At 69.6% G+C, this 12500-nt stretch overlaps 1 protein-coding gene across 1 annotated transcript in view; it reads left to right on the forward strand.

Moving 5' to 3' along the window:
- Window positions 1-1158: 1158 nt before the first annotated feature.
- The window catches only part of Timm44 (translocase of inner mitochondrial membrane 44), an 18948-nt gene continuing 7606 nt past the window's right edge, over window positions 1159-12500 (forward strand). Inside the window, exons 1-7 of the mRNA XM_060375887.1 lie at window positions 1159-1238; window positions 4292-4394; window positions 6357-6526; window positions 7876-7956; window positions 8432-8581; window positions 9920-10056; window positions 10788-10873. Coding sequence (XP_060231870.1) covers window positions 1194-1238; window positions 4292-4394; window positions 6357-6526; window positions 7876-7956; window positions 8432-8581; window positions 9920-10056; window positions 10788-10873 — 772 coding nt within the window. The 5' untranslated portion in view covers window positions 1159-1193. The remainder of the gene's footprint in view (window positions 1239-4291; window positions 4395-6356; window positions 6527-7875; window positions 7957-8431; window positions 8582-9919; window positions 10057-10787; window positions 10874-12500) is intronic.

A 12500-nucleotide genomic window follows, 5' to 3' on the forward strand; every position in this document is an offset into this window, starting at 1 on the left:
TGTCTTCATCTTTAAAATCATTTTTTATTTTTATTACAGTTTATCCGCTTCATATCCCCATGTACTTCACTCCCTCCTCCCCATCCATCCCTCCCTCCTCCCCTCCCCATCCCTCCCTCCCTCATCCCCTGGTAATCCCTTCTTCCTTCATCCCCTCCCCATCCCACCCTTCCTCCCTCCTCCCAATCCCTCATTCCAATCCCTCATCCCCTTCTAATCCCTTCTTTCTTCATCCCCTTCCAATCCCTCATCCCCTCCTAATCCTCCCTTATCCCCTCCCCATCCCTCCCTCCCTCTTCATCCCCTCCTAATCCCTCCCTCCTCCCTCCCTCCCTCTTCTAGTAATCCCTTCGTCCGGTCCCTCAGCTGCTCCTCATCCCTCCCTCAGCCCTTCCCCATCCCTCCTCCCTCTCAGCCCCTCCCGATCCCTCCTCTCAGTCCCTCCCCCTCCCTCCTCCCTCCCCATCCCTCCTCCCCCTCTCACCTCTTCCCCATCCCTCCTCCTCCCCCTCACCCCTTCCCCATCCCTCCTCCTCCCCCTCACCCCTTCCCCATCCCTCCTCCTCCCTCTCAGCCCCTCCCCATCCGTCCTCCCTCCTCCCTCGCCATCCCTCCTCCTCTCAGCCCCTCCCCATTCCTCCTCCTCATCACTCCTCCCCATCCCTCCTCCCCCCTCCTATCCCTCTTCCCCCTTCCCATCATCCTCCTCCTCCTCCCCATCCTCCTTCCTCCTGTCGGGTCCTCCTGTCCTGAGGAGGTGGTGGAGGACTCTCCTCAGCACCTACCCGGCGGCTCCGCCCCTTCCCCAGGCCCCGCCCCTTCCCACAGGCCCCGCCTTCCGCCATGGCCCCCAGGCTCCGCCCTACTCTCCCTCTCCCCAGGCCCCGCCTTCCGCCATTTTCTCCAAGCCCCGCCCCCTAACTCCAGGCTCCGCCATTTTCCACAGGCCCCGCCCTCTCCTCAGGCCCCACCTCTCCGCCATTTTCCCCCGTCCCCGCCCTCCTCTCCCGGCCCCGCCTTTCCGCCATTTCCCCCGGCCCCGCCCTCTTCCAGGCCCCGCCCCCTCCGCCATTTTCCCCAGTCCCCGCCCTCCTCTCCCCAGGCGCCCGCGCGGCTGCTCTCGGCGTCCCGGCGCGCGGCCGATGACGCGCTTCCGGCGCGCGGCCCCGGAAGGTCACACGGGCTCCTCCAACATGGCGGCGGCGGCTCTGCGGAGCGGCTGGAGCCGCTGTCCGCGGGTGAGCGCAGGCCTGGGGCCCGGGCGGGCGGGAGGGAGCGGCGCGGGGCCTCCCCGTCCTCCCCCTCCTCACCGTCCTCCTCTCCGTCCTCCTCCTCGTCCTCCTTCTCCTCCTCCTCCTCCTCCTCCTCCTCCTCCTCCTCCTTCTCCTCCTCCTTCTTCTTCTCCTCCTCTTTCTCCTCCTCCTCCTCCTTCTCCTCCTCCTCCTCCTCCTCCTCCTTCTTCTCCTCTTCCTTCTCCTCCTCCTCCTCCTTTTTCTTCTCCTGCTCTTCCTCCTTCTCCTCCTCCTTCTCCTCCTCCTTCTTCTCCTTCTCCTCCTTCTCCTCCTCCTCCTCCTTCTTCTCCTCTTCCTCCTCCTTCTCTTCCTCCTCCTCCTCCCCTGTCCTCCCTTTCCCTGTCCTCCCCCTCTCCTATCCCCTCCTTCCCTCTCCCTTCCTCCTCTCCCCTCCCCTTCTCTCATCTCTCCTCCTCTCCTCTCCCTCCTTCTCTCCCCTCCACTCTCCCTCCTCCTGCTCCCCCTCCATCCCCTCCCCTGCCTTGCTTTCTTCCCTCCTCTCCCTCCTCCTTTCTCCCCTCCCTCTCCCCTCCTCCTCTTCTTCCCCTTTTTCTCCTCCTCCCCTCCCTTTCCCTCCCTTCCCCTCCCTTCCTCTCCCCCTTTCTTCCCTTCCCTCCTCTCCCTCCCCCTTTCTCCTCTCCTCTCCTCTCTCTCTCCTCTCCCCTCCCCCTTTCTCCCCTCCCTCTCCCCTCCTCCCCTCCCCTCCTCCCCTCCCTTTCCCTTCCCCTTTCTCCCTTCCTCTCCTCTCCCCTCCCCCTTTCTTCCCTCACCCTCCCTTCGCCCTCTCCCCTCTCTTCTCCTCTCCCTCCCCTCCCCTATCCCTCCCCTCCCCTCACAGAGATGGGGACACAGGGACAGGGACACCTATCCCTCCCCCTCCCCTCTCCCTCCTCACTCTGGATGGTCCACGGGGTTGAGTGATGGCAGTTGGGGCTGGGCTCGGGGGCGCAGCAGCCTTGGGAGGAGGGCGGGTGTCCTGGCGTCTGTCTGGCCGGCCTCCTGCTTGACTGCCAGCCGCGAGGGACAGGGGGACACAGGGACAGGGGTACACAGGGATAGGGGAACACAGAGATGGGGCGGGGAGGACACAGGGACGGGGACACAGGGACAGGGACAGGGGGACACAGAGATGGGGCAGGGGGAGGCTTAGGGACAGGGGGACAAAGGGACAGGGGGACATGGGGACGGAGGGGACACAGGGACAGGGGGACATAGAGATGGGGCAGGAGGACACAGGGACAGGGGGACACAGGGACAGGGGGGACAGGGACAGGGGGACACAGAGATGGGGTGGGGAGGACACAGGGACGGGGGGACACAGAGATGGGGTGGGGGGACACAGGGACGGGGACACAGGGACGGGGACACAGAGACGGGGACACAGAGATGGGGCAGGGGGACACGGGGACAGGGGGACATAGAGATGGGGCAGGAGGACACAGGGACAGGGGTACATAGAGATGGGGCAGGGGGACACAGGGACAGGGGGACATAGAGATGGGGCAGGGGGACACAGGGACAGGGGGACATAGAGATGGGGCGTGAGGACACAGGAACAGGGGGACAGAGACAGTGACAGGGGGACATGGGGACGGGGGAGACATAGGGACAGGGACACAGACGGACAGGGGGACACAGGGACGGGGGACACAGGGATGGGGGCACAGGGACAAGGACAGGGGGACATGGGGATGGGGGTAGGCATAGGGACAGGTGACACAGAGATTGGACGGGGGAGGCATAGGGACGAGAGGGACAGGGACAGGGGGACACAGAGACAGGGACTGGGGGACATGGGGATGGGGGAGGCATAGGGACAGGGGACACAGAGACAGGGACAGGGGGACATGGGGAGGGGGAGGCATAGGGACAGGGGACACAGGGACAGACACAGGGGGACATGGGGATGGGGGAGGCATAGGGACAGGGGACACAGGGACAGACACAGGGGGACATGGAGATGGGAGGCATAGGGACAGGGGGACACAGAGACAGGGACAGGGGGACATGGGGATGGGGGAGGCATAGGGGCAGGGGTACACAGAGACAGGGACAGGGGGACATGGGGATGGGGGAGGCATAGGGGCAGGGGGACACAGGGACAGGGACAGGGGGACACAGAGACAGAGACAGGGGAACATGGGGACAGGGGAGGCATAGGGACAGGGGGACACAGAGACAGGGACAGGGGGACACAGAGACAGAGACAGGGGAACATGGGGACAGGGGAGGCATAGGGACAGGGGGACACAGACACGGACAGGGGGACATGGGGACGGGGGAGGCATAGGGACTGGGGGCACAGGGACAGGGGGACAGTGGTACACAGAGACGGGGATGGGGGGACACGGAGACAAGGGGACACAAGGACGGGGGGACATAGGGACAGACAGGGACAGGAGGACACAGGGACTTTGGGGGGGCAAAGGTACAGGGGGACACAGGGAGAGGGGGACACAAGGACGGGGGACATGAATAGGGGGACACAGGGAGATGGGACACAATGACAGAGGGACACGGGGACACAGGGAGACACAGAAACAGGGACACGGGGACACAGGGACGGGGACACAGGGAGACACAGAAACAGGGACACAGGGACAGGGGGACACAGGGAGATGGGACATAAAGACAGAGGGACAGGGGGACGCAGGGAGACACAGAAACAGGGACAGGGGGACACAGGGAGATGGGACCCAAGGACAGAGGGACAGGGGGACACAGAAACAGGGATGGACACAGGGACAGGGGACAGGGACAGAGACGGGGACACAGGGATGAGGACGGGGACACAGGGACAGAGGGACACGGGGACACAGGGAGCTGGGGACCAAAGGACAGGGGATACAGGGAGACACAGAAACAGGGACGGACAGGGGGACGGGGACACAGGGACAAAGGGAAACCCTGAGGGCTACGGCCTTTTCTGAACATGTCTCTCTCTCTCTCTTTCTCTCTCTCCCTCCATCCCCCCCTCCCTCCCCCCTCTCACCAAGCAGAGATGCCTGGGCGGCGGCGGGATCCAGTTTCTCTGCGGCCACCACCCTCCCCATGTCGCCAGCTCCCTGCCATGCCGCCCGGGGACAGAGCTGACGCCGGTGAGCGAGCGGCCACGGAGGTCGGGGGTGGGGGGAGCGGACGCTGGGGGTCCCTGCCCAGCCGCGGAGAGGCCGGACCCTGTCCAGCAGTGGGGGACGGGGACAGGGGACGGGGGACAGGGGGACACAGGGACCGGGGGACGGGGGACACAGGGACAGGGGGACACAGAAACAGGGGACATAGGGACCGGGGGACACGGGGACAGGGGACACAGGGACAGGGGGACACGGGGACGGGGGACAGGGGGACAGGGGGACACAGGGACAGGGGGACAGGGGACAGGGGAACACAGGGAGACAGGACAGGGTGACAGGGAGACGGGGATGGGGGACACGGGGACAGGGAGACAGGGAAAGGGGGACACGGGGACAGGGGGACACGGGGGACATGGGGTAGGGACAGGGGACACAGGGACAGGGGGACAGGAGACAGGGATAGGAGGACACAGGAACGGGGACACGGACAGAGGGACATGGAGACGGGGACACGGGGACGGGGGACACAGGGACAGGGGGACGGGACACGGGGACAGGGGGACACCGAGAGGGGGACAGGGAGACAGAGGACATGGGGACAGGAGGATGGGGACACGGGGACAGAGGGACAGGGGGGACAGGGGACATGGGGCCAGAGGGACAGGGGACAGGGGGACGCAAGGACAGAGGGACACGGGGACAGGGAGACAGGGGACAGGGGGACAGGGAGATGGGGACGGGGGACACGGGGACAGGGGACACAGGGACAGGGGGACAGGAGACAGGGATAGGAGGACACAGGAACGGGGACACGGACAGAGGGACATGGAGACGGGGACAGGGGGACAGAGGGACACGGGGACGGGGGACACAGGGACAGGGGGACGGGACACGGGGACAGGGGGACACCGAGAGGGGGACAGGGAGACAGAGGACATGGGGACAGGAGGATGGGGACACGGGGACAGAGGGACAGGGGGGACAGGGGACATGGGGCCAGAGGGACAGGGGACAGGGGGACGCAAGGACAGAGGGACACGGGGACAGGGAGACAGGGGACAGGGGGACAGGGAGATGGGGACGGGGGACACGGGGACAGGGGACACAGGGACAGGGGGACAGGAGACAGGGATAGGAGGACACAGGAACGGGGACACGGACAGAGGGACATGGAGACGGGGACAGGGGGACAGAGGGACACGGGGACGGGGGACACAGGGACAGGGGGACGGGACACGGGGACAGGGGGACACCGAGAGGGGGACAGGGAGACAGAGGACATGGGGACAGGAGGATGGGGACACGGGGACAGAGGGACAGGGGACATGGGGCCAGAGGGACAGGGGACAGGGGGACGCAAGGACAGAGGGACACGGGGACAGGGAGACAGGGGACAGGGGGACAGGGAGATGGGGACGTGGGACACGGGGACAGGGAGACAGGGAAAGGGGGACACGGGGACAGGGGGACACGGGGGACATGGGGTAGGGACAGGGGACACAGGGACAGGGGGACAGGAGACAGGGATAGGGGGACACAGGAACGGGGACACGGACAGAGGGACATGGAGACGGGGACAGGGGGACAGAGGGACACGGGGACGGGGGACACAGGGACAGGGGGACGGGACACGGGGACAGGGGGACACGGAGAGGGGGACAGGGAGACAGAGGACATGGGGACAGGAGGATGGGGACACGGGGACACAGGGACAGAGGGACAGGGGGACAGGGGGGACAGGGGACATGGGGCCAGAGGGACAGGGGACAGGGGGATGCAAGGACAGAGGGACACGGGGACAGGGAGACAGGGGACAGGGGGACAGGGAGATGGGGACGGGGGACACGGGGACAGGGGACACAGGGACAGGGGGACACGGGGACAGGGGACACAGGGACAGGGGGACACGGGCACAGGGGACAACGCCTGCATCCCTGCCGCCCGTGCCTGCGCGTCCCTGACCCCCGTCCGTCCGTCCGTCCGCCCGCAGGCCCGCGGCTGCGCGTCGGGGGCCGGAAGGGCTTCCTGTCGGGGCTGGTGGCCAACATCCGGCAGGAGCTGGCGCGCAGCAAGGAGATGAGGGAGAGCATCCAGCGCTTCCGCGACGAGGCCCGGCGGCTGGAGGACTCGGCCGCGCTGCGCGAGGCCCGGCGCAAATACGTGGGTGCCGGGGGCGGGGGGCCCGGGGGCGGGGGGGGCCCGTGTGGCCGTGGGTCCCCGTGTGGCTGTGGGTGCCGGTGTGGCTGTGGTCCCCGTGTGGCTGGTGGCCGTGGTCCCCGTGTGGCCGTGGTCCCCGTGTGGCCGTGGTCCCCGCGTGGCTGTGGGTCCCCGCGTGGCTGTGGTCCCCGCGTGGCTGTGGTCCCCGCGTGGACGTGGTCCCCGTGTGACTGGTGGCCGTGGTCCCCGTGTGGCCGTGGTCCCCATGTGGCTGGTGGCCGTGGTCCCCGTGTGGCCGTGGTCCCCGTGTGGCCGTGGTCCCCGTGTGGCCGTGTCCCCGTGTGGCCGTGTCCCCGTGTGGCCGTGTCCCCGTGTGGCCGTGGTCCCCGCGTGGCCGTGTCCCCGCGTGGCCGTGTCCCCGCGTGGCCGTGGTCCTCATGTGGCCGTGTCCCTGTGTGGCCGTGGTCCCCGTGTGGCTGGTGGCCGTGGGTCTCCGTGTTTCCGTGTCCCCGTGTGGCCGTGTCCCCGTGTGGCCGTGGTCCCCGTGTGGCCGTGGTCCTCGTGTGGCCGTGTCCCCGTGTGGCCGTGGTCCCCGTGTGGCCGTGTCCCCGTGTGGCTGGTGGCCGTGGGTCTCCGTGTTTCCGTGTCCCCGTGTGGCCGTGTCCCTGTGTGGCCGTGGTCCCCGTGTGGCCGTGTCCTCGTGTGGCCGTGTCCTCGTGTGGCCGTGGTCCCCGTGTGGCCGTGTCCCCATGTGGCCGTGGTCCCCGCGTGGCCGTGTCCCCGTGTGGCCGTGTCCCTGTGTGGCCGTGTCCCCGCGTGGCCGTGTCTCCGTGTGGCCGTGTCCCTGTGTGGCCGTGTCCCCGCGTGGCCGTGTCTCCGTGTGGCCGTGTCCCTGTGTGGCCGTGTCCCCGCGTGGCCGTGTCTCCGTGTGTCCGTGTCCCTGTGTGGCCGTGTCCCCGTGTGGCCGTGTCCCCGAGTGGCCGTGTCCCCGTGTGGCCGTGGTCCCCGAGTGGCCGTGTCCCCGTGTGGCCGTGGTCCCCGAGTGGCCGTGTCCCCGTGTGGCCGTGGTCCCCGCGTGGCCGTGTCCCCGTGTGGCCGTGTCCCTGTGTGGCCGTGTCCCCGCGTGGCCGTGTCTCCGTGTGGCCGTGTCCCTGTGTGGCCGTGTCCCCGCGTGGCCGTGTCTCCGTGTGGCCGTGTCCCTGTGTGGCCGTGTCCCCGTGTGGCCGTGTCCCCGCGTGGCCGTGTCCCCGAGTGGCCGTGTCCCCGTGTGGCCGTGGTCCACGCGTGGCCGTGTCCCCGTGGGGCGGCGGCGTCCTCCGGGGACACTGAGGCCGCGGCCCCGCGTCCCGCAGAAAAGCATCGAGTCGGAGACGGTGCGCACGGGCGAGGCCCTGAAGAAGAAGCTGGGCGAGCTCACGGGCTCCGTGAGGGAGGTGAGCCGGGAGCACGGGGAGCACGGGGAGCGGGGGCCCGGGGGGCCGGGGAGCACGGGCGTGAGCGCGTCCCCGTCCTCCCGCAGAGCCTGGACGAGGCGGGGCGCAGCGCGCTGGGCCGCCGGCTGCGCGAGGGCGTGGAGGAGGGGGACGGGGGGGGACAGGGAGGCCGGGGAGGCCGGGGAGCACGGGCGTGAGCGCGTCCCCGTCCTCCCGCAGAGCCTGGACGAGGCGGGGCGCAGCGCGCTGGGCCGCCGGCTGCGCGAGGGCGTGGAGGAGGGGGACGGGGAGGACGGGGAGGCCGGGGAGCACGGGCGTGAGCGCGTCCCCGTCCTCCCGCAGAGCCTGGACGAGGCGGGGCGCAGCGCGCTGGGCCGCCGGCTGCGCGAGGGCGTGGAGGAGGGGGACGGGGGGGACGGGGGGGGACAGGGAGGCCGGGGAGCACGGGCGTGAGCGCGTCCCCGTCCTCCCGCAGAGCCTGGACGAGGCGGGGCGCAGCGCGCTGGGCCGCCGGCTGCGCGAGGGCGTGGAGGAGGCGGCGCGCAGCGCCCGGCACTCGGCCGAGACCGTGTCCAGGGGCGGCGAGAAGCTCGGCCGCTCGGCCGCCTTCAGGGCCATCTCGCAGGTCAGCGGGGACGGGGGAGCACGGGGAGCGCGGGGACGGGGGAGCACGGGGAGCGCGGGGACGGGGCCACCTCCCGGGGGAGGACGGGGACGGGGACAGGGGACAGGGCCACCTCCCGGGGGAGGACGGGGACGGGGACAGGGCCACCTCCCGGGGGAGGACGGGGACGGGGACAGGGGACAGGGCCACCTCCCGGGGGAGGGACGGGGACGGGGACAGGGCCACCTCCCGGGGGAGGATGGGGACGGGGACAGGGGACGGGGCCACCTCCCGGGGGAGGGACGGGGACGGGGACAGGGGACAGGGCCACCTCCCGGGGGAGGACGGGGACGGGGACAGGGGACGGGGCCACCCCCCGGGGGAGGACGGGGACGGGGACAGGGGACGGGGCCACCCCCGGGGGAGGACGGAAACGGGGGACGGGGCCACCACCCGGGGGAGGACGGGGACAGGGCCACCACCCGGGGGAGGACGGGGACGGGGACGGGGACAGGGTCACCTCCCGGGGGAGGACGGGGACAGGGCCACCACCCGGGGGAGGACGGGGACAGGGCCACCTCCCGGGGGAGGACGGGGACGGGGCCACCTCCCGGGGGAGGACGGGGACGGGGACGGGGACAGGGTCACCTCCCAGGGTAGGACGGGGACAGGGCCACCTCCCGGGGGAGGACGGGGACGGGGGACAGGGCCACCTCCCGGGGGAGCACGGGGACAGGGCCACCTCCCGGGGGAGCACGGGGACAGGGCCACCTCCCGGGGGAGGACGGGGATGGGGCCACCTCCCGGGGGAGGACGGGGATGGGGCCACCTCCCGGGGGAGGTCGAGGACGGGGACGGGGACAGGGCCACCTCCCGGGGGAGGACGGGGACAGGGCCACCTCCCGGGGGAGGACGGGGACAGGGCCACCTCCCGGGGGAGGACGGGGATGGGGCCACCTCCCGGGGGAGGTCGAGGACGGGGACGGGGCCACCTCCCGGGGGAGGGACGGGGACAGGGCCACCTCCCGGGGGAGGACGGGGACAGGGCCACCTCCCGGGGGAGGACGGGGACGGGGCCACCTCCCGGGGGAGGACGGGGACGGGGCCACCTCCCGGGGGAGGATGGGGACGGGGCCACCTCCCGGGGGAGGATGGGGACAGGGCCACCTCCCGGGGGAGGATGGGGACGGGGCCACCTCCCGGGGGAGGATGGGGACGGGGCCACCTCCCGGGGGAGGATGGGGACGGGGACGGGGCCACCTCCCGGGGGAGGACGGCGGCGTGGAGGCGTGGCCGTGGCGCGTCCCCCCGGTGTCCCCCCGCGTCCCGCGTCCCGCGCCCTCACCCCGCGTCGCGCAGGGCGTGGAGTCGGTGCGGAAGGAGATGGACCGCAGCGCGCTGGAGCACACGGGGCCCTACCGCAGGCCAGAGCGCCTGCGCAGGAGGACGGAGTGCGCGGGGGCCGCGCCCGACGCCAGGCGCCTCCCCGAAAACCGGTGCGTGCTCCCCGGCCTCCCCCGGCCTCCCCGCGGTGCTCCCCGGCCTCCCCGCGGTCCTCCCCCGGCCTCCCCCGGCCTCCCCGCGGTGCTCCCCCCGCCTCCCCCAGCCTCCCCGCGGTCCTCCCCCAGCCTCCCCGCGGTGCTCCCCGGCCTCCCCGCGGTGCTCCCCCGGCCTCCCCCGGCCTCCCCTATCCCTCGTCCTCCCCTGACCCTCGTCCTCCCATGTCCCTCGTCCTCCCCCGTCCCTCGTCCTCCCATGTCCCTCGTCCTCCCCTGTCCCTCGTCCTCCCATGACCCTCGTCCTCCCCTGTCCCTCGTCCTCCCCTGTCCCTCGTCCTCCCCTGTCCCTCGTCTTCCCTCGTCCTCCCCCGTCCCTCATCCTCCCATGTCCCTCGTCCTCCCCTGTCCCTCGTCCTCCCCTGTCCCTCGTCCTCCCCTGTCCCTCGTCCTCCCCTGTCCCTCGTCTTCCCTCGTCCTCCCCCGTCCTCCCCTGTCCCTCGTCCTCCCCCGTCCCTCGTCCTCCACCGTCCCTCGTCCTCCCCCGTCCCTCGTCCTCCCATGTCCCTCGTCCTCCCCCGTCCCTCGTCCTCCCCCGTCCCTCGTCCTCCCCCGTCCTCCCCCGTCCCTCGTCCTCCCCCGTCCCTCGTCCTCCCCCGTCCCTCGTCCTCCCCGTCCTCCCCCGTCCCTCGTCCTCCCCGTCCTCCCCTCACCGTCCTCCGTCCCCGCAGGGAGGCTCTGGGCGTGGTGGTGCACAAGGACTCACGCTGGTACCAGCAGTGGAAGGACTTCAGGGACAACAACGCCGTGCTCCACCGTGAGTGCTCCCGGGTCAGGGGTCACCCAGGTCACAGCTCACCCAGGTCACAGCTCACCCAGGTCACAGGTCACCCAGGTCACAGGTCACCCAGGTCACAGCTCACCCAGGTCACAGCTCACCCAGGTCACAGCTCACCCAGGTCACAGCTCACCCAGGTCACAGCTCACCCAGGTCACAGGTCACCCAGGTCACAGCTCACCCAGGTCACACGTCACCCAGGTCACAGGTCACCCAGGTCACAGCTCACCCAGGTCACAGGTCACCCAGGTCACAGGTCACCCAGGTCACAGCTCACCCAGGTCACAGCTCACCCAGGTCACAGCTCACCCAGGTCACAGGTCACCCAGGTCACAGGTCACAGCTCACCCAGGTCACAGCTCACCCAGGTCACAGCTCACCCAGGTCACAGGTCACCCAGGTCACAGGTCACAGCTCACCCAGGTCACAGGTCACCCAGGTCACAGCTCACCCAGGTCACAGCTCACCCAGGTCACAGGTCACCCAGGTCACAGCTCACCCAGGTCACAGCTCACCCAGGTCACAGCTCACCCAGGTCACAGCTCACCCAGGTCACAGCTCACCCAGGTCACAGGTCACCCAGGTCACAGCTCACCCAGGTCACAGGTCACCCAGGTCACAGCTCACCCAGGTCACAGGTCACCCAGGTCACAGGTCACAGCTCACCCAGGTCACAGCTCACCCAGGTCACAGCTCACCCAGGTCACAGCTCACCCAGGTCACAGGTCACAGCTCACCCAGGTCACAGGTCACCCAGGTCACAGCTCACCCAGGTCACAGGTCACAGGTCACAGCTCACCCAGGTCACAGCTCACCCAGGTCACAGCTCACCCAGGTCACAGGTCACAGCTCACCCAGGTCACAGCTCACCCAGGTCACAGGTCACCCAGGTCACAGGTCACAGGTCACAGCTCACCCAGGTCACAGCTCACCCAGGTCACAGGTCACAGCTCACCCAGGTCACAGCTCACCCAGGTCACAGCTCACCCAGGTCACAGCTCACCCAGGTCACAGGTCACCCAGGTCACAGCTCACCCAGGTCACAGGTCACCCAGGTCACAGGTCACCCAGGTCACAGCTCACCCAGGTCACAGGTCACAGGTCACAGCTCACCCAGGTCACAGCTCACCCAGGTCACAGCTCACCCAGGTCACAGGTCACAGCTCACCGAGGTCACAGCTCACCCAGGTCACAGGTCACCCAGGTCACAGGTCACAGGTCACAGCTCACCCAGGTCACAGCTCACCCAGGTCACAGGTCACAGCTCACCCAGGTCACAGCTCACCCAGGTCACAGCTCACCCAGGTCACAGCTCACCCAGGTCACAGGTCACAGGTCACAGGTCACAGCTCACCCAGGTCACAGCTCACCCAGGTCACAGGTCACCCAGGTCACAGGTCACAGGTCACAGCTCACCCAGGTCACAGCTCACCCAGGTCACACGTCACCCAGGTCACAGCTCACCCAGGTCACAGCTCACCCAGGTCACAGCTCACCCAGGTCACAGCTCACCCAGGTCACAGGTCACAGGTCACCCAGGTCACAGCTCACCCAGGTCACAGCTCACCCAGGTCACAGCTCACCCAGGTCACAGGTCACCCAGGTC

The sequence above is a fragment of the Meriones unguiculatus genome, assembly GCF_030254825.1.
Source record: "Meriones unguiculatus strain TT.TT164.6M chromosome 13 unlocalized genomic scaffold, Bangor_MerUng_6.1 Chr13_unordered_Contig_2907, whole genome shotgun sequence".
Taxonomy (NCBI): domain Eukaryota; kingdom Metazoa; phylum Chordata; class Mammalia; order Rodentia; family Muridae; genus Meriones; species Meriones unguiculatus.